This window comes from Micropterus salmoides, unplaced genomic scaffold (genome assembly GCF_014851395.1).
Source record: "Micropterus salmoides isolate LMB-PRFRI ecotype aquatic unplaced genomic scaffold, ASM1485139v1 Ms_hic_scaffold_18, whole genome shotgun sequence".
Classification (NCBI taxonomy): domain Eukaryota; kingdom Metazoa; phylum Chordata; class Actinopteri; order Centrarchiformes; family Centrarchidae; genus Micropterus; species Micropterus salmoides.
In genome coordinates this window covers 33,235,146-33,260,754 of record NW_024040928.1, presented here as the reverse complement: position 1 = coordinate 33,260,754, position 25,609 = coordinate 33,235,146, and the positions used below count along the sequence as shown (strand labels likewise).

Here is a 25,609-nt window from a genome sequence, read left to right as displayed (position 1 = left end):
TTAAGAACAGGAATAATATTGAAGGATTTCCATATTTTGGGAACAGAATTTTCATTTAGCTGGAATAATTGTGTGAAGATTGTTGTGAGCTGAAACCAAAATGATTTGATCACCCTGCCCCTTAAACCATCTGGTCCAGGTGCGTTATTAGATTTAATTCTGGCCAGACTTGCTGCTACTGCTGACTGTCAGTACAGTGGTGGAGGGATCAGTATGGCAAGGCAGATTTGTGTAGCACATTTCAACAACAAGGGAATTCAAAGTGCTTTACATCATCAACATTAAAGCAACATAGGAAAAACACAAAATAAATAAAATATAATAAGGGGTAAAATAAAAACATAAGGCTAAAATTAAATTTAGGAAATAAAAAGAGGGTAAATCAGGACAGTGAAAGTGCAGTACATGACATCTACAGCCTTACATTTGATTTAATTAAAGGCAGTGGTAAAAAGACAAGTCTTCAGTCTTGATTTAAAAGAACTGACAGTTTCAGCAGACGTGCAGTTATCTGGGAGTTTGTTCCAGATATGGAACATAAAAATGAAATGCTGGTTCTCAATGTTTACTTTTGACTCTCTAAGATTGTTATTCACGTCGGCGGTAATGACTCCCGGTTACGCCAATCGGAGGTCACTAAGATTAATGTTGAGTCGGTGTGTACATATGCAAAAACAATGTCGGACACCGTAGTTTTCTCTGGACCCCCTGCCAAATCTGACCAGTGATGACATGTATAGCCGCATGTCGTCATTCCGCCGCTGGTTGTCGAGGTGGTGTCCAGCAAACGATGTGGGCTTTGTAGATCATTGGCAGACTTTCTGGGGAAGACCTGGTCTGATCCGGAGAGACGGCATCCATCCCAATGAGCAGCTCTCATTTCCAGAAACACTTTCAGTCTCTGCCAACATCACCTTTAATGCCTGTATCTCTGCACGGATATTGTCTTGTTGGCTGCTCCCCTCTACCCTTCCAGCGCGCTCTCTCTCTCTCCCTCTCTCTCCCCCCCCTTCTCTCTCTGTCCCTCTCTGCCCACCCTGAGTCATGGTTCTGCTCGAGGTTTCTGCCTCTTAAAGGAAGTTTTTCCTTGCCTCTGTCTCCTAGTGCTGCTCTTGATGGGAACTGTTGGGCTTCTGTAAATATCATCACAGAGTTCGGTCTAGACCTGCTCTTTTATGAAAAGCGCTGTGAGATAACTGTTGTTGTGATTTGGCGCTAAGTAATCCTCCCAACACTGCGAAGCATGTTTGTATCCAGAAAGGAACCTTATATTGGCAAATTTGTGTGCATTGTTTCTTCATTGTGTCTCATTTTACAACAAATAAAACTGAAAGCAGCAAATGCCTAACCTACTAAATGTTAAACTCCAAAAATTACTTTCTTGTCCACATTAACATTTTTAATTCTACATGCTCTGCTGCCGCCTTGCTGCATGTCGTCGGCCGTATGTGTGCGTGTATATATAATTTAATTTACCTTTTCTCCAGACCTGCATACTAAACCCTCCATCATGATGATCAACTTTGGGCCAAAGGACCTTGTCATTCTTGGTAATCTAATCATGAAGATCTACAAAACCCGGCCCAAGGTCCACAAGGTGCGCGTGCAGCGAATGAAGTCCCGGATTTCGGTTTTAGAAGAGCAGCTGCAGATGGCAAAGGATGTCGTGTCGGACTCGGTCCATGTGCAGCAGACAGTGTGCCGGCTGGAGCAGGTTCTGGAGGATGCTCTGAATCTGATGATGAAGATGGAGGATCTGTCCTGGATCGAGCGCTTTATCAAAAACTCCTCCGTGGACGGCAACTTTGCAGATCTAAACCAGCGCCTGAGTCAGGAGTCTCTGTCTCTCGTGCTCTCGCTCAACATCAACACCCAAGTTGTGCAGCAGACCTTCAGTGAAGACAGGAGGAAGGCGGAGGATGAGAAAGACCGAGCTGCAGATATGAAGTTCCTGGAGGAGATGAAGGAAAGTGAGTTTGATGCACATATACATACAATACATGAACACACATTCACACATCCTGTATTTGTTACCGGTGCTAGACCTAGGGGGAATCTGGACCGTCAGCAAAGGTTACACAGGCTTGGTAACACTGCGGCTGTTCCGCCAGTGTATGAATGTGTGTGAATGTTAGTTTCTGTTTGAGCACTTAGGCTCAGTGTATGAATGTGTGTGAATGTTAGTTTCTGTTTGAGCACTTAGGCTCAGTGTATGAATGTGTGTGAATGGTGAATGCAGATGTAGGTGGACAGGTCGCCAGTCCATCGCAGGAGTTTTTCAATATAAACATCTAAAAACTGAACGGATACCTGCTTTTTGGAAATGTGAGCGGCACTTTATCAGAGCTGCTGAAGTTAATGTGTGGATTTGTGGTAAGATTTCTGCCCGATCACAAGTGTTTCAGTTACTCTTAGTTTCACATGCAACATGCAGTCCCAAACTGTCGGTCAAATGGTCTAAAGGGGAGAACGTTATTACCAGTGAATAAATAATGTAATGCACTGCAGAGTAACGTGAAGGTAGACTTCTCATTGAATGATGATGTTGGTCTGCTTATATTCTGCCTTTGCGTCAGTGGGTTTAGACTGCACAGCACAAATGTGAAGTCGGTCGGACTAAATCCCTAGGAGGAGTACAAAGTGTGTAAATTGCCAAAAATGACCATTAAATCCTAAATTGCCACACCCATGCGCGAAAACCTTAAAATACAAAATTTTTTGCCAAAACTGAGGTTACTTTGCAGAAAGAAGGAAAGAAAGAAATAATCCCTTCAGTTTTAATAGGGACCTCACACGTTTCGTGCTTGGGCCCTAATAATAAACAGTCTCTGAGTAATCATCTGATTAATTAGAAGTAAGGAGAGAAGGGAAATTTCCCTTTCCCAAATTCCCAATTCCCAAAACAACACTTCATCTGGGGCCTGTTCCACAAAGCAGGATCTGAGCTTATCCAGGTAACTTCGGGGTTAACCCTGAGTTTTCAGCACCACGAAGGTGGTTCACTTGTTACCGGGGTAGATTTCCATGGTAACTTATGCTGAACAGCTAACCTGCTCCAGAACAGGTTATGTTCCAGATTAGAGATCAACTCTATGAAAACGTTGCCTACTGACCAATCAGCTCTCTTGAAAATTCCATCCCCATCTGTAGAAAATCCCACAGACTGTTTTAGCCTATAGGCTGCTTTATGTTTGCAGCGGTGATGTGGAGAAACTCTTGTCTATAGCGATATAATCCCTCAGACTGATTAAAAGCATTAGGCTATTGGTGCCTACAAGTTTTTACAGAAGGATAAGCCTATATACTGCTTTGAAATGTGTTTAATAAATGTGTTTTTGTTTTAAATACTGAATTTTAATATGAACGTAGGCTATGTATTTTTTCTTACTGTGCTTTCAGACAAAAAGCAAAGCGAGCGTTCGGGGCGGTGAGTTTACATACAAAGTGCAAAGCGGTGCGAAGGGGGCGGTGCCGGCGACGCAAAGGCAACATTAAGGCAACGCGTGAGTTGAAAATTTCCAACTCGAGCAAATTTTCACAGGTTCTAATCACCTATGTGAACACTTGCAGCATGGAAAGCATTCCGAGGATTAAATCAAACAAAGCCGACTGTATATCGCTTCAATCATTCAACTAGTAACAGTATTTCTTTTACAGGCACTATTTATTTATTCTGTCAAAATATGATGTTAACTCCGTCCATACAGCTACATCCATTCACAGAAAAACATCGTTGTTGATTAAGAGTGTAATTTAGTCTCTCTTCCAGTCATCCTAAAAGAAACACACACGCACTTCTCTTTCATTATTTCCCTTTGAAGAGTAATATACTATGGCATTTTACTGCAATCTGCTGAATTTAATAGGAAAAACGGACAACTGGGGAAACTGGACTAAAATTTGAGCTTTGTGGGAGTCTGTAGTATAACGGACGTTAGCGACGGGGGTTATATAAATAAATAATAGAAGCCTGGACAGACTTCATACATGGTCAACACTTTCTCTCACACACAGCAGCACACTGCTCACCCCAGATGTGTGTGATACTGCAACAAAGTTTAAGTTTTAAAAGCCTGAAATAAACTAACAAAGACTCCTGCTCAAGGAGCGATGCAAACCCGCCTTTTATGGTACCATATTAATTATTATTAATCATGTCGGTGCGCAGCATAGTTCGTTTGGAAAACATGTTTATTTTAGTGTGTTTATCTTAATATAATGTACATTTGTGATTAAAAATAATGGTTGGTGTAAATGAATTAGTGACCACCACAGATGCAGGATTTTACTGCTTCAATAAGAGCTCAGACCTCCTTCTGGACCATAACTAGAACCCTGCTGGACTATGTGGACTATCAAACTCTACAATCCATAAAAATGAACACACATGATACAACATGTATACTATACTATACTATACAATATATAATTTTGTCAATATCCCCTTTTTAAAAAAGAATGGAGACAACAGCCTACTGTAATAATACTTTACTTTATTCACTGTACACACACAGATTACACAGTTAGAACAGGAACTGGCAGCAGTGACTGATTTGCATTATCCAAAACATTTTTAATAAGTCTGAATGCATGTTCCATCAAAATATCTTTAAACTATCAATATTTGGAAATTAGGATATGCCAACAGTGGCTGTGGTGAGGAGGAGTATCTTTATGTGGGTAACTGTTTAAATAACCTTGTGTTTTAAATCTGCTCCAAAACAGCTGATTCAAACTATCAACTGATTTTGAATCCTGAAACTGCTTCAATCAGCTGTGTTGAAGCAGGTAGAGATTAAATCATGCAGGACAGGGGAAACTTTCTCCAGAAGAGGTTTGGGAAACACTGTTGTGTACACACATGTAACATTCTGTAATTTGTGTGGTTTAGATGTACAGTATTGACAGCGGTAGCTTTTGACGGCGAACACACACCAAGAGCAATGTATTCAGATTTTACTCAATGTTTTGGATAATGCTAGTCAGCTACCGCAGTCGCGATGTGTGGAGTAGCGAAATAACCGAGAATGATTCACGTTACTTCCTGTGGGGACGTAAAAAAACTGACCGGCCTGACAGTGGAGGTCTGCAGTTGGACCCCTCTCACTATTTGAGCTCATTTTATGGCATGAATGGAATTTTCGGTTCATCGCTTTATGAAGTTAATTTGGAACAATGTTTGGACACTTTGAGTGTGTTAAATAAATTCATCTCATTTTTGAAGTGAGGTAGAACGGCCCAAGTCTTTTTAATGTGGAAACGCCGACACAACCGAGCTGAAAGAATAAGGCTATTTTCATACAGCTCATAAGAACACATCAGATCAATGCATTATTACAGACTACATCTGTTCGTTTAATTATTGACACTGTCTACGATTTTCTGTCTCCCTGCATGTGTCAGCTGCAGGCGTGTTACTGTGGTTTTTCTGTAGTGTTACAGTTTGATCCTCATTCATAAAATATGACGCTAGCGCCAGCGCCTAGCAGAACATTACCACAGAACATACCCAGCGCCTGGCAGAACATTACCACAGAACATACCCAGCACCTAGCAGAACATTACCACAGAACATACCCAGCACCTAGAAGAACATTACCACAGAACATACACAGCGCCTAGCAGAACATTACCACAGAACATACACAGCGCCTAGCAGAACATTACCACAGAACATACACAGCTCCTAGAAGAACATTACCACAGAACATACCCAGCGCCTAGCAGAACATTACCACAGAACATACCCAGCGCCTAGCAGAACATTACCACAGAACATAGCAGAACATTACCACAGAACATACCCAGCACCTAGAAGAACATTACCACAGAACATACACAGCGCCTAGCAGAACATTACCACAGAACATACACAGCTCCTAGAAGAACATTACCACAGAACATACCCAGCGCCTAGCAGAACATTACCACAGAACATACACAGCGCCTAGCAGAACATTACCACAGAACATACACAGCGCCTGGCAGAACATTACCACAGAACATACCCAGCGCCTAGCAGAACATTACCACAGAACATACCCAGCGCCTGGCAGAACATTACCACAGAACATACCCAGCGCCTAGCAGAACATTACCACAGAACATACCCAGCGCCTGGCAGAACATTACCACAGAACATACCCAGCGCCTGGCAGAACATTACCACAGAACATACCCAGCGCCTGGCAGAACATTACCACAGAACATACACAGCGCCTAGAAGAACATTACCACAGAACATACACAGCGCCTAGCAGAACATTACCACAGAACATAGCAGAACATTACCACAGAACATACCCAGCGCCTGGCAGAACATTACCACAGAACATACCCAGCGCCTAGCAGAACATTACCACAGAACATACCCAGCGCCTAGCAGAACATTACCACAGAACATAGCAGAACATTACCACAGAACATACCCAGCGCCTAGCAGAACATTACCACAGAACATACCCAGCGCCTAGCAGAACATTACCACAGAACATACACAGCGCCTGGCAGAACATTACCACAGAACATACACAGCGCCTAGCAGAACATTACCACAGAACATACACAGCGCCTGGCAGAACATTACCACAGAACATACCCAGCGCCTGGCAGAACATTACCACAGAACATACCCAGCACCTAGCAGAACATTACCACAGAACATACACAGCGCCTAGCAGAACATTACCACAGAACATACACAGCGCCTGGCAGAACATTACCACTGGCAGAACATTACCACAGAACATACCCAGCGCCTGGCAGAACATTACCACAGAACATACCCAGCGCCTAGCAGAACATTACCACAGAACATACACAGCGCCTAGCAGAACATTACCACAGAACATACACAGCGCCTGGCAGAACATTACCACAGAACATACCCAGCGCCTGGCAGAACATTACCACAGAACATACCCAGCACCTGACATTACAAGTTTTTGAACATTATTTTTCACATTAATCTGTTGTGTATGTGTACACATATGTGTATTTATTTTTTTAATATGTTTTTGCCACAGCTCTTCTCTTGGTGAAGGACAACGTAGAAGAGATCAAATGCATTGTCAAGAATACCAATGACATGATGAAGGATTTAAAAGCAGGTAAACACACACGCGCACCATACATGGCTTTCACCATCTGGCCATCTAATTTTCCCCCAATACACTTGCTCTATATTCCCCGCCCTATGCACCTCAAGCTGATGTGTGGTAAGCATTCTTGCGCAAATGGCTGCTGTGCATCACCCAGGTGGGTGTTATACATTGAGGTGGGTTGAGATGGGTTCAAACCTTTTTTCGCAATATCGCCTTCAAAATAATTTCACACACATGGTTCATTAATGTTACAAAACACATTCTGCAAGTTTTGTAACAATTGGACAACCATTTTCTGATGTATAGCTTGATTTGTTTCATTCCACATCCAGTTATTATGCATTTAAAGCGCCTCACAATGGTGATGCTTATGTAGACATATTCTGGAAGTTCTGTGTTGTTTGGACAAACAATTTGCCTGATTTGCGTCCGATGTTTTAAAAAAGTAGAGCAGCAAGGAAGAGAAAGAGAGAAAGAAAAACCAAAACACACCAGCCAGCCTCACACACTAAAAAATAGAAAATAAAAAACTGAAACATCCACACCCAAGCTGGGATGTCGTGACAGTTTTACAGGCTTGAGGCCACCTGATCCTTCTCTGCTCCGATTGCCAACTGAAGGGACTTCTCGTACCACTTGGAGTAGCTGGGCTAAATGGGGGCTTCTGGGCCCGGCTCCTCCTGTCTCACCAGGGTCAAGTACAATCTCAAAACGTTTTGTAATGTTTTCTGATTGGACGACGTGTTTTCTGAAACATTGTGCAACACTTTGTTTCTTTTTAAAATAATCACTTTTGAAATAAACAGTAATTACCTTTTTTAAGTATACAGTATATGTGTGTTTAAGGGGGGGAGAGGGCTTTGAATGCTTACGATTCCTCCTTCGGACAGTCACCCAGCCCCCCTTTCCTGGCTGCACAGGGGATGCCGGAGGACGGCTACCAGAGGCTAACTCAGGCCGTTCAGCACCGACTACCGGGGACTGGCTAGCTACAGTAGCTAAAGACTGATCTACCAAGGTGCGGAGCCGGACTTCTAAATCACTGAGCCTCGCCTCCATGTCTATAAATAAACTACACTTATTACATGTACCATTACCGCTAAAGGAGGCAGAGGAGTAACTGAACATCTGACACACCGAGCAGGAGAAAGTAGGAGAGAGAGAGGGAGAAGGAGAAGCCATCGCTAGCTGCTAAGCTAAAGTCGCTAACGGCTAAGCTAAAGTACTGTAGTGTCAGCTACCAAAACTTTAGAACAACTGTGAGATTGAACAGCAGTCACTAAAAGATGGAAAGAACTGTGAGTGCTTAGGCAAAATTACTGTAAAGAATAAGTGTTTAGCGAACAGTTGGCTGCTGTAATCTAACAAATGTAACTGTTATTTAGCGAGAGCAGCACAACACGGTACCAACACACAAGCAAAAATGAGTCGACACGCTTACTGCAGTATGTCAGCAACGTCCATCCGTCAGCCAGACACGCTGTAAGTGTTAAGTGTCTTGCTCAGGGACACTGTGCCATCACCCACCCTCTTTATATTTGGAGAGTTTTTCTGTGGTCTTCAGGGAGGTACAGACATGTCGATGACCGGCCCACCCCATAACAAATGGTATTTAAATGGTATACTGTGGAATTTGCCAGAATTGCCAGATGGCAAAGCCGCAGCACAGGTCAACCACCTGGGGCGAGTTCAGAGCAGACATAACGTAGTGTTGAATATTTTCAGCTAGCCATGATGTGTGAATATTTTATATGCCTAGATTGATTAGTATAAGGATTAACAAGTTTAGAAAGTTATTTGGTTAAGGTGTAGCGAAACTACTCTTGGTTAATAAAGTTATGGATTATAATATTCGGAAATATTATGTCGTGAACACTCTTTGGGGCACCACCTGAAATTCTGTCCGCCCAAGGTCTCAGGACGCCTTAGGTATGGTTTTAATAATTACACAATTATTTACTATTGATCAGTAGGTTAATAATTGCTAATAATTTTAAATCAATTTAATCAGTCAGTCATCTCATATCAAAGTCGTGAAACCCCTCGTCCAGTGACCTGGATTTAAACGGTACACACACACAGTTCCTGTGATTAAGGTGAAATTTCTTAACTAACTAAAGTGAATACACAGTGAGGTTAAATATATATAAAACAATGACTAAACAAACAGAATGCAATCAATGTGAATTTAGTTGGTCTATTGTGGTAAAGTATTTGATTCTAAGGCCGTAAAAGAAGGAAAATTATACCATCATAACTAGGTTACATTTGGCTAGGAGTTTTAGGCTAAAGAATTAAACTACAGCTACAGAATTAAAAGCTTAAAAGGACATCAACTGATCACAGAGTGCAGACGCCCTGTAATCAGACAGCCCCACGCTGGCTGCTGGTCGTTGACGGCGGCTCGGTACGCCCTGCGACTCGGCACTGCCAGGGACTATTCCGGGGTCCTCCCGCTTCGGCTGGTGATGAGGAAACTCTTGCAGTGACAGACGGTTAACCCTGGCTCGGTTTGCTGTTTGATGTTCTCTGTATTACAGTTGGCGTAACTAACCCACGTGGCTGGCCTCCGACACGTTGTCGTTGGGAGGAGAGAGGTTAACGTTATTTCGACGGAAATAAAGCTTAAAAAAACTTGGTTGTTTCTGACCTCAAATTTGTGTTACTTTTAACAAAGAAAACAAAAGGTAAATTCCCAAGGGATCGCGGAACCTCGCGAATAAGGTAAGTAAGTTGCTGTGAGACAAAAGAAAATTTAAAAGTCTCGGAGGTCTTTCCGTGCCAAACTCTTGATCACAAGCGTTGCTAGGAGCAGGAGCAAACTCTGTGCGCAGAGCGGAAGAGACCAAGGAGAAGAGCGAGAGTGAAAGTAGCGCATGGCGCTGTGGTTTTGTCTCATGGAGCGTGTCTACCACGAGGACGGCTTCGTTATTCGAGTTTGTGTTTTACATAGAACTACCAGTTTTCTCCCAACAAGTTAGTAATCAGCCTATTACAATATACATTTCAACGGTGTTGTGCTGAGTTGTTCACACATCATTGTTTGATGAACCAAACACAGAATATTTTCTCGTTCTATAAATAGACGGCTACTTGAAATAGACCCACGAGGAACCGACGTAAAACTCTGCACGACCGGTGAAGGACAGGCGAGAGAGAGAGAGAGAGCGAGCGCCTCAGATTAGCTGGAAATTTACAGTGGAAGTTGAATGAAAAGAGACTGCAGCTCTGCAGCTTCTCAAGATTAAAGCAGAGCTACCATGTGTGAAACACACTTGTTCACACAAAGGAATTTGAGTCTGTCACTTTTGAGTCTAACTTTCTCTGGTGTCTTGTGAAAAGGGAGAGGCGTGTTAATGGCTCTTTGGGGGTAGAGAACCAAGACTGAAGAAAGGGGGTTCTCTGATGTCTGAGGTAATCTGAAAGGGGAACGTCGTTGCCCTTTTGGTCTTGGAGAGTGTTTAAATTTTCTGCTAGCCTGGTTCAGGATGAGGTTAGTCTCTGGACAAGGTTAATATTGTCACTTTAAGAGTCATGCATAGAGTCTGCTATCTCTAGGTTTATGGCTGAAACTGCCCAGACAGCACCTGGGAGTGGAGCAAACCTTTCACCCCCTCCCTTTGGGTACTTCAGCTTTATACGATGATATTACGCAAATATTACGATGACATCTTATTTCCGATGTCACATTTCACTCTTGTTTTAATATTGAATATGTGTGGATATAGAGGTCGAGGTGGGTCTGACCCTAAAACCCACAAGAAGAGGAGCAAGACAGGACATATTAACCAATGTAATACAGAGATTGAGAAGTCACATGTATGTAATGTATTTTTTTTATTTGCTTGAAATTATCACTCAGCTCGAGTTCTTCTGAATCTGTCTCTCATTGAAGAATACCATTTACACTGAACACAACAACCTCTAATTCTAACTTACAGATAGTGTGAGAGTGAGGGTCTGTCAGGCCTCTGGCCCGGTTTGAGGGCTTTGATCTCCCACAGTAGCTAATGGCAGTATTTTTATCAACAAAAAGGTGGTGCCTTGAACACCCTGGTGTGCACGCAAGCGCACTGTATAAAGCTGTTTGGTAACACAAAGTGGCGGCTGGTGAAAAATATATTCGGTGGCACTGTGCCATATCAGTTTCAGTAACCGTCCCAATACAAGTTACCACAAACTGCAGGAGACCAGTGCTCTATGAAATAGCCAATATTATATTATATTAATATCCAAAAACATAAACGGTGAACATAAACATAGAAAGTGACATGAAAAGAAAATATTCAAGTAAAGTACAAATAGGCTACCTCTACTTTGTACTTCAGTACAGTAGGAAGTTACTGTCCACTAATGGAAATAGCCACATGTTAACACTTTAGAGCTGCCTATAAACGATCCAGCTTACCTCTGAAGCCACCGGCTGTTCTCCTTGTTGATGCACCAACTGGCAGTGGGCAGAAATGTCAGATGCCTGAATAGCAAGATATTCTGCATTTTCTTCTCAGATAAATGTAGTGTGTCCTTTACTCCTGTAACAGTCCGTATGTAGCCGTCCCCGCCATTTAAAAAGCAAGCATGGGAAGCAAAATACGGCATTTCCATGATTGAGCAAGAGAGAAGGAATAGAACCACCTGAAGGGGGCACTTAAAGCCTGAAAACCTAAATTAGGGCGTAACGATTTTGAAAAGAAATCTAATTAAATTTCTTTTTACCAATATTGCGATTATGATTTTGTATTTTTCAAAATGAACAAGCAGTAAATCAGTGTATAGTATGGCCAAAAGTATCAAATTTTAATAATATGAGAAAGATCATTTGGGCCAAGTCATGGCATTAAATAATATAACATCATCAGGTCGGACGACCTGCAGACCACAAGAAAAACAAAAGGTCACCACAGTGTGTTATACAGCAAGCGCTCAGTACAAAACCCACAGTTCAACCACCAATTAATGCTTCCTGATCTCATCTTTCTGTATCCCAGTAAGCAAACAAAAAATACTCAGTTTGAGGTTCAGTTCAAAAGTTGGCCAATGAAAATAAAATCAAGTGACGCATCTGGTGTTTAATAGACAAGCTCAGTAATTCTCCGACAACACCGGAGTCTCCCACCCCCACATCCACTTTCTAAAAGGTATGATTGGTTGGGGGGCAGGATTAGTAGTCAGAGGAACTGGAAGAGCAGAAAAACGAGGGAGATATGCGAGAGAAGTAGGCGCTGCAGTGTGAGTGTGCGGCTGTGTTTTGTGTGACGAAGAGCTACAAACCAAGATGAATATTAGAGTGTAGAGCCCCAGTGTTAGCCTGACTCATTTAAGAGAAGTGTGTTTGTGGCTAAGAGTCTGCTATGGACATTACTGTGTTTCTCTGAGCTAACTTCGGCCGGTAGGCCAATGGGCACAGTATCTCATGTGTGTGTGTGTGTGTGCGGACTTTGAGGCCCGGACAGAAAACCAGATAGCGCCCCGTGTGACCGGAAAAACACGGGTGCACCTCTGGCTCAGAGGGAGACCAGCCGTCTTCTTCATCATCATCATCACTGGGACTGAGAGTAACCCGTGTTCCTGCTCGACACCCTCTGCTACAACTGTTGTTACTAGTCCTATTGTTGTTATTACCATTAACGTGGTTCATATCAATCCCTGCTGCGTGCCTCTGGTGAAAAGGCAGCCTGTGTTTGTGTCACCCAAACAACAAACTGTGGGTAACAAAGGACATCAAGGACATCCTGAATGCAAAGAGGAGGGCTTTCAGAGACGGGAATAGGGAGGAGGTGAGGGCCATTCAGGGGGCCTGAAGGTGAAGATCAGGGAGGCTAAGGAGAAGTACAGGAGGAAGCTGGAGCTTAAACTCCAGCAAAACAACATGAGGGAGGTCTGGAGCGGCATGAGGAACATCACTGGCTTCACATCCGGGCCAACCAACTGAATCTGTTCTTTAACTGATGTGATGCTATGGCTCCTAATCCCACTACTCCCCCCTCCTCCTCCTCCTCACTGTCCCCTCCTGTGAGACACCAACCCCCCCTCCCCTGGCTCTCAGCTTAACTGCTCTCTCCAGCCTGACAACTCGTCCCCTCCCCCACCAGTGACCTCTGTGTGCCTCACTGCTGACCAGGTGAGAAGACAGCTGAGGACACTCCACTCTAATAAGGCTGCAGGCCCTGACGGTGTCCATCCCAAGGTGCTCAAAGCCTGTGCCCCCCAGCTATGTGGAGTCTTTCACTATGTCTTCAACCTGAGCCTGAGTCTCCAAAGGGTCCCTGTGCTGTGGAAGACATCTTGCCTCGTTCCTGTGCCACAGACGCCACGTCCCAGTGACTCCAAGGACTACAGACCTGTGGCACTGACCTCCCACATCGTGAAGACCCTGGAGAGACTGGTTCTGGATCAGCTGCGGCCCATGATCAGAACTCTCCTGGACCCACTCCAGTTCGTCTACCAGCCCCGACTGGGTGAGCACTGTGAGGGTCATGTTTTTTGACTTCTCCAGTGCTTTCAACACCATCCGGCCGGCCCTGCTGGGTGAGAAGATGACAGCGAGGCAGGTGGATGCCCCCCTCGTGTCCTGGATTGTTGACTGCCTGACTGGCAGACCACAGTATGTGCACCTGCAACACTGTGTGTCAGACAGCGTGGTCAGTTACACCGGGGCCCCAGTGGAAATTTGTCTTTGGCTTTACAGGCTGGTTAAAGAACCACATTGTTAAAAATCACAGCACAAACAATACATAACAAAACACACAGTACAGACAACATGTATATGATTCCAGTGTAGGGACATAGTTGTGAATGAAGATGTTCTTATTTGTTGCAGCTGCTCTATACAGTGTGGGTCGGATACAAATGCTCCATTGCTTTTTTAACGCTGTACTCAGTGTTGACTGTAAAACTTAATTTACAATCAAAAATTGGGTGGTGATGGCGCAATGGATAAGACACATGCCTTTGGAGAGAGACACCCGGGTTCAATTCCCCACTGTGACCCATCCACCAATGTATCCCTGAGCAAGACACCTAACCCCTCATTGCTCCAGAGGCGTGGGACCTCTGACGTGTAGAGCAATTGTAAGTCGCTTTGGATAAAAGCGTCAGCTAAATGAGTAAATGTAAAAATGATTCAAACTCCTCAACTATCTCAGCAGGTTTATTGTTAAAAACACGACTCTTTAGTCAACCCCTTAGATCAAACCACTTAGTTCAATTCAATTTTTCAATTCAATTCAATTTTATTTATATAGCGCCAAATCACAACAACAGTTATCTCACAGCGCTTTTCATAAAAGAGCAGGTCTAGACCGAACTCTGTGATGTTATTTACAGAAGCCCAACAGTTCCCACCAAGAGCAGCACTAGGCGACAGAGGCAAGGAAAAACTTCCTTTAAGAGGCAGAAACCTCGAGCAGAACCATGACTCAGGGTGGGCGGCCATCTGCCTCGACCGGTTGGGGTGAGAGAGAGAGAGAGAGAGAGAAAGAGAGTGAAAGAGAGTGAAAGAGAGAGAGAGAAAGAGAGTGAAAGAGAGAGAAAGAGAGAGAGAGAGAGAGAGAGAGGGATGTAAGGAGAGAGAGAGGGGAGGGAGGCAGCCTATACAATATACACACAGAGGTACAGACAGTGAAGGTGATGTTGCTATAGACTAAATGAAAAATGGTACAGATATTTATAGTAGTGTTAATGGTAACCATCGTAATGTTAATGATTATAATAACAATAATAACAATAAGACTAGCAACAATAGTCGTTGCAGCAGAGGGTGTCGAGCAGGAACACGGGGGCAGCAGGTGACCCGCAACCACAGATCCAGACTCCACAGCTCCAGAGCCAGAAAACCTGCAGGAAGTGATAGGAGGAGAGAGGAGAGGGACGAGAAAGCACAAGACTACCGGAAAGGGGAGAAGTTGTGTTAGTAACATGCAATAATGGGATGAGGTTGCATACAGAGGGAGAGAAAGTAGAGGAGAGAGGAGCTCAGTGCATCATGGGAAATCCCCCGGCAGTCTAGGCCTATAGCAGCATAACTAAGGGATGGTTCAGGACTACCTGAGCCAGCCCTAACTATAAGCTTTATCAAAGAGGAAAGTCTTAAGCCTACTCTTAAATGTGGAGATGGTGTCTGCCTCCTGAACCCAAACTGGAACCTGGTTCCACAGGAGAGGAGCTTGATAGCTGAACGCTCTGGCTCCTAGTCTTAGTGAGCTCTTCAATGTGTTTGAGATATGGAGACTGCTTAGCTGTGTCTCTCATCTGCACAAGACCAACGAGCACCATGTCATCAGCATATTTATACAACTGGCAGGTTAAATTCATTATCTGCATGTGTTCCCATCTCTATACCAGAGCCTCGTATCCCTCTCTCTTACCTCTCTCTTTTCCCTCCGCTTCCAGAACAAGACAATCCTCCAGTGTCCTCTGAAGAGGACGCACCTCCCGCTCCCTTCAAAGCACAGGCTCCAGCTCCCATCCAACAGGCCCCGCCCTACATACCGGCTCCTCCCCAAGTATACCAACAGGCCCCGGCTCTGATCGTCCAGACTGTCCAAATGGCTCAGCCAGGTTATGTAACCCTGGTGCCTCAGCCAGTGCAGATGGTACAACAGCAACAGAGTAAGTGTTTGTGTATAATTACAACATCAACAGGGTTAGTGTGTTTATATAATATGTAATTTGGTTTGTTGACATCTGTGGGAAGCCAGCCTTCTATGCAGAGTGGTAAAGAAAAAGCCAGAACTCAGAAAGATTAGTTTTAATTTTACTTTACTCTGCCTAGAAGGCCGGCATCCCGGAGTCGCCTCTTCAAGGTTGTTGTTGAGACTGGTGTTTTTCCGGTTACTCTTTAATGACACTGCCAGCTTAGGACTTGTGAGGCGTCTGTCAAACTAGACCCCCTAATGTGTTTGTCCTCTTGCCCATTTGTGCACCGGGCCCTCCCACGCCGTGGTCCTGGTTAGAGCCAGTTTATGCTGATCTGTGAAGGGAGCAGTACACAGCATTGTAGGAGGTCTTCAGTTTCTTGGCAGTTTATCTCATGGAATGGCTTCATTTGTCAGAGAAAGAACTGACCAGTTTCATGAGAAAGTTCTCTGTTTCTGGCCCTTTTGAGCTTGTATTGGAACCAACCACTGCTGATGCTCCAGATAGTCAACTAGTCTAAAGAAGGCCAGTTTTGCTAATCAGCACACCAGTTTTTAGCTGTGCTACCATGCTTGCAGAAGAGTGTTATAAAGATCAAACAGCCTTTCAAAATGATAAACTTGGATTAGCAGGTACAGTGTGCCGTTGCTGAAAATGGGCCTTTGTCCGCCTCTGAAGATTTTTGTAGGATTTTGCAATAATGAAGACATAATGCAAGATGATTCAGGAGGAGAGAGCTTGCTCTTGTGTGTGAGAGCCTGTTAATTCCATTAAATAAATTAATATCTTTATGCTATTGGGTCAGATGGAAGTCAGGCCACATTTTAAACAAATTCACTTTTATTTAACCAGGAGAGTGCCAATGAGATTAAGAACCTCTTTTGCAAGGGTGACCTGGTCAAGACGGGCAGCGGCACATAAAAATAAAAAAAACACATAGGTACAGACAACTACAGTAACACAGAAGACTAGTAAGCTAACATTTCATAAAATCATTTTGAGTCATTTTCACAATTTAATAACATTCATATATTAAGGCATCTGCCTATAAGTCTTTAATTTTGGATTTAAAAAACATTTAGCGAGATTAATTCAATGTGTTTTCAGTCCTTTTGCAATGTATTGCATGCTGAGGGTGCAGAATACACAAATCCCTTTTTTCCAGTTTCCGAGTATTTGGCACAGAGAGCATAAAGAAGTCCTGAGAATGCAAAGAAAAAAAAGAAATCAGAAGTGTCGCCTCTTACTTTTCTGCATGATATGAACACACAGCTTGGGAGCAGACAAAGAACTGCCTTTCATATGAAAGTGTACCAATGACAGAGCCTTTGGGTGGCTAGAGGAGGCAATCCTACCCGAGAGTATAGCTCACAGTGGTGAGTCAGCACTTTGCAGTTTGTAATGAACCTCAAGAAGCATGTTAAGCTGTGTCAATCACATGAAGAGCCCATTCTGACACCAAGATTTGTGGAATATCTTGGCAGGAGAAGGTGATGCTGGTAATGATGGATGACGGACCTAGTGTGGGGTGCCGACTATGATGGCTTCAGTCTTTCAGGTGGTTAGCTGCAGAAAGTTTTGCTTCATCCAAGCCTTTTTCTCCACCAAGCAGGTGGTCAGAGTGGATGGCAGGGCAGCAGTGGGGGTTGGGTTTGTCCTGAGGTAGAGTAGAAGGAAAAACAGCCAAGAATTTAGCCTCTCCCAAAGCAACATGCTAAGCTCTCCCAGTGAGGTAAGATGAGAAGACCTAGTCAGAGAGAGCAACGTAGATAGTGAAGGAGGATGTTGTGGTCCACTGTGTCAAAAGCTGCAGTCAAGTCCAGAAGGATGAGAAGAGATGGGAAGCTAGCGTCTAAGCACAAGACCAATAGAGGCGGAGGTATACCATACCAGGCAAGATCCAAGGTGCAGACTGTGTAACCATGCACCAAAGACAGTTCAGCACATGACAGCGGGTGCAAGATGCAGGTATGCGGGCCATCCATGGAGCGCCACGACCAAGTGGCTGAGTTTGCACTGGAAGTCCTAATGTCAGAATTGGATACAACTCAGGAGGTAATTGAGAAAGACCAAGCCAAGATCCTGTTGGACTTACAGACTGACAATTGGTAATGGCTAAGGACATCCACTGAACAAAATTATAGGCCACACTTTTCTTTTTGCCCCATTCATCATAAGTTGAACCAAAGTCCTGCCACTCGGCCGCCATCTTGGCAATGCCTCCGCGCAGCTATTTTGACTAGCAGCAGGCTCCTATCTAAATGAATGGGGAGAAAGCCAGCTTGGCACTTATACAGGTCACCAGGACATAAAAACTACATGAATAGAATCAGGATTAAAATCTGATAAAAATCGCTGAAAAAGTGAACTGAAAAAGACAACTTTGCCCCAAAATAAGGTTTAAGCCTTTTTCATGACCGGTTATACTTCTACTACACATGTGTCACCACTTTTGTTCATGCGCAGTGGAAGTAATACGGACCTTTATGTCAGTGTAACCACACGATTGGCTGAAATCTGATTACCGCTTTGGCTCTTAAAAGCAGGTGATTGGCTTTCTAGCAGGAGGAGCGGGATAACCGCCATCTTTGCTGTTATATATGAATGAGTGGCGTGTCTCCTCTAAATTGTCTCTGGCTGAACTCAAAGATCTAAGACTTCTCTACGTACACAAAAGGCCTATTTATCTCAAATATTGTTCACAAATCTGTCAAAATCAGATAATCCATCCACCTCACAGGTGGCCTTAGGCTGGCCACAATAAGAGGCCACTCTAAAATGTGCAGTTTCACTGTATTGGGTGGATTGGGGGTCCAGAAACCAGTCAGTATCTGGTGTGACCACCATTTGCCTCAGGCAGTGCAACACATCTCCTTCGCATAGAGTTGCTCAGGTTGTTGATTGTACAGAGATACTCTGTGTTGTCGTCCTGAAGGGAGCAGCTGAAACTCAAAATGGAGAGGGTGTGTAATAAATAAAATGAACAAACTGCATTCATTTGCACCTTCTTGTAGAGGTGAGATAGTAGACAAAAGTATATTGTATACTGTGTGTATGTGGCATTAACTGTAGTGATGTGATGCATGCAGATGTGCAGTATTGATGTAATGTCTATACAGATTTATATAGTGTTGTTTTTTATATGTCTATACATGTTTATATAGTGACGATTTTATATGTCTCTATTACAGCCTGTACGATTTATCAGCCGATGTGAGCTAATTGAATTTAATCGGTATCAGCCGTTTATAACAGCAGATATATGACTATCGAGGGCTGACTGGCCAATCGGGAGAACCAGGCCAAATCACGGTGGCCTGCGGGCCAATTTGGCTTGCCATCGATAAACTTGAACAACAATATAACATCATCTAGCAAACGTCTGCCAGCAGACACTCTTCACTTTGTACATATGTAGTTTGACAGCTGTTAGGAAGCTTCAACTCATGTTATCAAATGAAACGGTCCCTTCACTGCTGGTTTCAGTGGTAAACCACCACAACAATAACACAATTACCTACACAGACACGTTTTAAAAATACATCAATCATGAAGTAACATTTGTATTTGATACAAATGCCAAACTTATTAGCAAATTTGAACAAAACTCCCTTCACCGCTGTGCATCATGGGAAGTGAACCGCGGTTTAGTTCCGTCCTCTGACTGGCTTCAACCTCCACTGGAAGCCCCTCAGCATTTCAGCAGCAGAGTGTGTAGCCTGCACAACCTTAATGACTTGTTTTCTGTCCTTTTTACTTCCTTCTTCACTGCGGCCCGCATTATTTCCCTCATCCCACAAGGAACATTTCAGAATAAGAGCGTTTTGCCTGTACGATTTTGCTGACATGTTTAGACTTTGTTGATTTGGTGATTAGTGCTCGCTTTATGTACTTCTACTATGATTAACCCTCTGATGTATAAGGGATTTTTTCACTTTTTCTTAGATTTTACATATCTTCTTAAATTCACCTTTTAAAGGCAATTACATAACATGATACCATGTGTTTTATATCAAAATGTGCAGAAAACCCCCAGCTCTCTTTACAATGAGCCCCCCACTTGTCCTAGAGCATTGTATTAAGAGAGAGAGAGATAATGTGACTCTAAAGTCCAATTTTTGAAATTCTTCACATCTCTTATGGAAACATACCATTACTCATGTGGATGAATTCTTTTGGTGCTTGAAATGGGTCTTAGGGTCACGAAAAGTAGTGACATATATGAATAAAATTGTAGATAATGCATAATAATTGTCTAAAGTGACATTTTGAACAATCATTTTTTGATTAAAAGTGTTGTCTGTGACTCTACTTTCACCTAGTGTGAAATAAAACAGGACTGTATAGTCACTTCGTACTACACATCAGGATTTATGGGGATGTGTGCAAATAAAAAATAAGAATTACAACAGGTCTTTCTTTCAAGCAAAATGTTTACTGTGTGTATAAATGTAAATGCTCCGTACTTGTATAGCGTCTTTCTAGTCTTTTTGACCACTCAAAGTGCAAAAGCTGCACAGAAATAAAACGCACTAGTGACAAAATTATATAAATTATCATGTTTTAACTTTTAAACAATATTTCTATATAAAGCCCCACTATTTACATAATTTGCATGTTACGAGCATAGCCCTGTGTCCGAGCTGGTTGAAACCTGGAGATGGAGAGCGATGGCTGGGTCTTTGTCCATCTTCAGCTCCAAGACAGTGGAGCTGGCTGCAGAGTAGATGGGGTTGCAGGTTGCTGTTGGGGTCCTGGTGGAGACCTGGTGGCAGGCACAGGTCATGCTGCCTGTCTTCAGCTGGGAATCCTCTCAAAAAACAAGTTAGGACTTGCACTTTCAAATTCATTGAAAGAAAGTTTACACATCCTCTCTGGTCTTCCTTTAGGTCCCCCTCACACACACACATATCACTTTACACCTAACAAGAATGTGGAGGATGTGTGAGGCTTTGACAGATTTTCCTTCAGCTACTCTTCTCTGTATCTATTCCAATTTATTATCTGTGCAGTTTTAAAAGAACACTTCAACATGCAGCCTGGACAAGCCAGGGATTGAACCACCGACCTTCTGATTAACAGCCAACCCGCTCTACCTCCCGATCCACAGCCAACCCACAAGAAAATAACTTTTATACAAAGTAAATTAAAGGGACAGTCAATCTGTCAAAGTTCATGACAACTTACTGAAACACATAGCAACACAAACGCAAGTTATTTTAGACAAGATGGTCAAAGTTAGCCAAGCACTAAGTGCACCATTGCAAACAAGGTTTTATAAAATAAATATGCTTGCCGTAGTCAAATGGATCTCTTTTGTGTAATCCTCATCGTAAGAATCCAAACAGTCAGACCCCTAAAACTCGTCTCTCATCGCTGCTCTCCAAAACCGCTGCAAGAACTCAATGTAGGCATCTTCGCCATTTTCTGTCCACGTCTTCTTCTTATTTTTCCTCTTCTTTATACATGTTTTTTCCATCTTTTTCTCGCAGACTTTCCCCCCTTTCTCGTCAGCTCGGTATTTTCCCCACTGTGAGGTGATGGGTAGCTCCTTAGGGATTTTGAGAGCGTCTATTGGTTAGCTTCATACAAAATGCAGACAGACTGGATAACCCACCAATTACACAAGGTGAAGGGCCATCTTGTCTTCCCCCTAGCTCGCTGTGTGCATCACATACGATCTCGCGAGAATAAGGACTTTGAAGCTGAGAATCTCTCGATTAAGGCAATATCTGAACCTTTTCTGTTTGCTGCACGATCACGGAGATATTCGTAGAAACATTTAGTAAACACCGAGTTGATGCGCCCCCGCCTCAACCAACCTCAGGGGCTTAATTAGGCTATCTAGTTAAACTGTTTCTTTTTGGTCTGTTATAACTGTGTTTACTGTTGATATATATACGACCGGGAGACTGTACACGGTATTTTATTTTGAAAATTGACCGGCTTCTCGCTGTTTTATGTCTGACTTCCTGCCCGGTTCATCTGCTCTGTACTGCTTAACGGATGCCGTGCAAAAATACACTGGTTGCTTCTCTCTGGAGCGAGAGGCACTTTTGGGACGCCCTGCAGTGCTTCTGGTGTGAGAACAGACTACAATGAAGCAGCCGCGATGCAGGCAGACTCAGTGAGTCCGGGGTCGTGTAAACTTGGTATTAAATGGCTTGGTAGCAGGTGGGCACCGGGATGAAGCTCCGCCCTCGTCTTGAAAACTCACTGTTTACATACTCTACTTTAATGATCAGTCCCAAAAGTCAGTAGACGAACATGGTGAAGACTATACCTGGTGTGGTACCTGTTACATCAACAAATAGGGTTTGTCCCATAGACCAGGGGTTTTCAAAGGGTGAGGCGGGCCCCCCTAGGGGGGCTCCAAACAGTTTCAGGTGAGGCTCAGTGAATGGAAGTGAAACGATATTACATTACTTATTGCATTAGTTATCCAAAGGAGATCACGTAGTACAGCCTGCATGTGTGAGAGTTCAGAGATACAGTAGTTTTGAAGAAAGTTTTCCCTCCATCAGAGTCAGAAAATGGCTTAGGACAGACCTTTTTTAAAACAGTTTGGTGCAGTCAGACATTATGTCAAACAGCAATATCAGGCTATTTCGGCTCAAATGTTGAGTGTCTATGGGATCAGATAATATAATCATGATCTCATAGACATCCAGGAATTGAGCAAAATTTACCAAGTAAATTAAAGATGGGGGGGGAGGCATTTCCCAAGCTTTGTATGAGGAGAGGCCCGCAGTCTCAAACTTTGAAAACCCCTGCCATAGACTGTATATAAAAAGGTTAGTCCATAAAAATTAGCGGTTTGGTGATTTGTGTGAACAAGGTGGCCTGGGGTCGAGTCAAATACCCGGCCTAAATTCTTGTGCCAGTCCGCCCCTGATGACTATTAAAAAAGAAACACAGAGTCAGATCCTTCACTCATGTCATGGGTGTTGCATAGTTTGCCCACCAGAGGGCGCACTGCAGCTCCCCTGTTAACTACACTGCCTCATCACAAACACCACAGAAGGAAACAATCAGCTAGCCTGCATGCAGCATGTAGAAACAGCAGAGGGCTGTGTGAGCGGCGAGTCGGTCCCTGATCAAGTTAATTAATTACATGACTTAATTATAATAAAAACAGACCAACAGACTAAAGATACTTTTTCAGCCTCAGCTGGACAATAAAGTTGTATTTTATACTATCTTGTGTATATAATGCGTGTGCAATGTTGTGTGCTTCAGCCCCGGGTATGATTTGTTCTGGAAACCTGGGTGGTGTCCCCACCATGACCATGTGTCAACACTGTAGAGAGCCAGTCCAAACCAGGGTGGTGTATCACAGCGGAGTCTACGCCTGGCTGATCTGTATACTCTGCATCGTGTTTGGGTAACACACACACACACACCCGAAAGGTGTATCATAATGGTCACTTGCCAATTCTTATTTCTTTTGGCTTTGATAGATTATTAGCTTTTGATTGCAGTTTCAGTTTCTTAGCTGGTCTGTGTGTAGAGTTTTGTTGTTTGGTTGATAGATTATTAGCTTTTGATGGCAGTTTTAGTTTCTTATTTGGTCTGTGTGTAGAGTTTTGTTGTTTGGTTGATAGATTATTAGCTTTTGATGGCAGTTTCTGTTATGGGATTGCGTGGTGCGGGGACAGAGAGGACCCAAATGCAACGTTGGGAGGGAAGGAGGTTTATTGAGGGAGAAAGGGGTAAAGGGACTGGAGTGGAGGAAGAGGTGGATGTCGGGAAAGCAGAGGCTCGGGGAACCAAGGAGACAGGGGGCCAGGGAGCCGGGGAACACAGGGGCCGAGGAAGCGAGGAGAGGCGGGGGAACAGGGAGGACGCCATAAGGGAAGTCCGAGGTGGAGAGGGTCGGTGGATGAGCCCAGCCGACTGAACGGAGGACGAGGGTGAGTGTACCTGGGAGGGAAACAGACAGGGTTAGAGAAGACAGCGACACGGCACAGGGAAAATGCGAAAAAACATGAAACATGGAAGCCTGAACGTGGGGGTGGCACCAGGTATGGAGCAACGACGATCAAGCGAGGATGGTGTGGAGAACCGGGGTTGAAATACAGGCAGTCATGAGGTGGTGCTGACGAGGTGGCTGATGAGATGCAGGTGCAGGTAGTTGGCTGGGCTCAGGAGCAGAGGGAGAGAGAGAGAGAGAGAGAGAGAGCACAGGGGAGAAAACACAGGGAGGCAGGCAGGGAACAGAAAACCAAGGAAAAAGCAGAAAAAACCAGGACACTCAGCCGGGCTGCCACCACAACAATTTCAGTTTCTTATCTGCACTGTGTGTAGAGTTTTGTTGTTTGGTTGATAGATTATTAGCTTTTGATTGCAGTTTCAGTTTCTTAGCAGGACTGTGTGTAGAGTTTTGACACACTGAGACAAATTCTCCCAGAAATGTGTAATTAATCGTAAGAAACTGTTACACAAATATTTCCCTCTCTTTCCTTTTCCCTTGCTCTCTCTCTGTCTCAGGGCGGTATGTGGCTGCTGTCTCATCCCGTTTTTCATGGAAAGCTGCAAGGACGCTCACCACTTCTGCACCAAATGCAACGTTAAACTGGGTGTCCGCAGAAGGATGTAGTGTTCACACACACACACACACACACACACACACACACACACACACACGTAACAAACCCCTAACCCTACACACCTCATGTAACTAATCATCCAATAAAAGAGTTGAAAGTAACAGGGCTTGGGTCTTGGCTTGTGTCAAACTCACTGAGGAGTTCCAACGCTAAGCAGAACACTGGGTGTACGTTTAACAGTCAATACGGTAAACAGGAAAGCAAAGGACACAAGAGAGAAGTATACATGACATTCCATCAAACTCATTTTTGACAGCTATTTCCGGTCCCGCCCCAACCGGAAATATGTCTGTGTGTAACTGAGAAGAGGGTTGCGTACATCCTTCCATTGTGTGTTTTTCATTGATTTAAAGACTTTATTAACTAATACAACTTGAATGAATTAACTAGTAGGTGTTTATGACAATAAATTTATCATTAAAAAAGTATAGCAGTGAGTTATAAGTAAAGGAGGAATCTCCGGGGCCAGCAAAGGATCAGTAGGAGGTTTCTTTGGAATCAAGTCAGTCTTTATTATTAAACAAGTGAAGAATAAATTGAAATAATGACAGTAAAGCAGTAAAATGGTATAACGGTGAGTAAAAATTAAACAGCATTATAAATTACCTTCAACAGCAACAAAATAAGAGTGAGTTCCAAAATTAAACTTTGTAAAATCTTTGCTATTGCTTTGTCTTACAAACTTGCCATCACTATCACTCCAAAGCTGTAGCCTAGTCTTAAACTTGTGAGTCTTAAAATCCTTCTAGAGTCTGTGTCTCTTCTTCTCTGTCCTCTCTCTTTCTGGTGTAGCATAGGTTGTCCAGGGTGAATTGAGGAATGTGCTCCACCCCCCGCACCTCCCTCTGTTTTCTCAATGAGTCATGTTGTGTGTTTAACTGCCATCCTCAGGTAATCTTGTAGACCAGTTATTATTCAATTCAATTCAATTCAATTTTATTTATATAGCGCCAAGTCACAACAACAGTTATCTCACAGCGCTTTTCATAAAGAGCAGGTCTAGACCGTACTCTGTGATGTTATTTACAGAAGCCCAACAGTTCCCACCAAGAGCAGCACTAGGAGACAGAGGCAAGGAAAAACTTCCTTTAAGAGGCAGAAACCTCGAGCAGAACCATGGCTCAGGGTGGGCGACCATCTGCCTCGACCGGTTGGGGGTGAAGGAGAGAGAGAGAGAGAGAGACAGAAAGAGAGAGGGATGTAAGGAGAGAGAGAGAGGACGGAGGCAGCCTACACAATATACACACAGAGGTACAGACA

At 43.6% G+C, this 25,609-nt stretch overlaps 1 protein-coding gene across 1 annotated transcript; it reads left to right on the top strand.

Moving 5' to 3' along the window:
- Positions 1–1,240: 1,240 nt before the first annotated feature.
- LOC119908454 lies at positions 1,241–24,530 on the top strand. The gene is made up of 5 exons (XM_038726149.1): positions 1,241–1,970; positions 7,026–7,109; positions 15,495–15,713; positions 22,980–23,124; positions 24,231–24,530. The coding sequence occupies exons 1-5, from the start codon at positions 1,511–1,513 to the stop codon at positions 24,337–24,339; spliced, it is 1,017 nt and encodes a 338-aa protein (XP_038582077.1). The 5' UTR covers positions 1,241–1,510; the 3' UTR covers positions 24,340–24,530.
- Positions 24,531–25,609: the final 1,079 nt, after the last annotated feature.

Excerpts from the sequence above, each read along its gene's own strand:
- LOC119908454 (XM_038726149.1), top strand. The coding sequence starts at position 1,511 with ATGATGATCAACTTTGGGCCAAAGGACCTTGTCATTCTTGGTAATCTA. Across the intron at positions 15,714-22,979 it reads GATGGTACAACAGCAACAGA|CCCCGGGTATGATTTGTTCT; the intron begins GTAAGTGTTTGT and ends TGTGTGCTTCAG. Across the intron at positions 23,125-24,230 it reads ATACTCTGCATCGTGTTTGG|GGCGGTATGTGGCTGCTGTC; the intron begins GTAACACACACA and ends TCTCTGTCTCAG.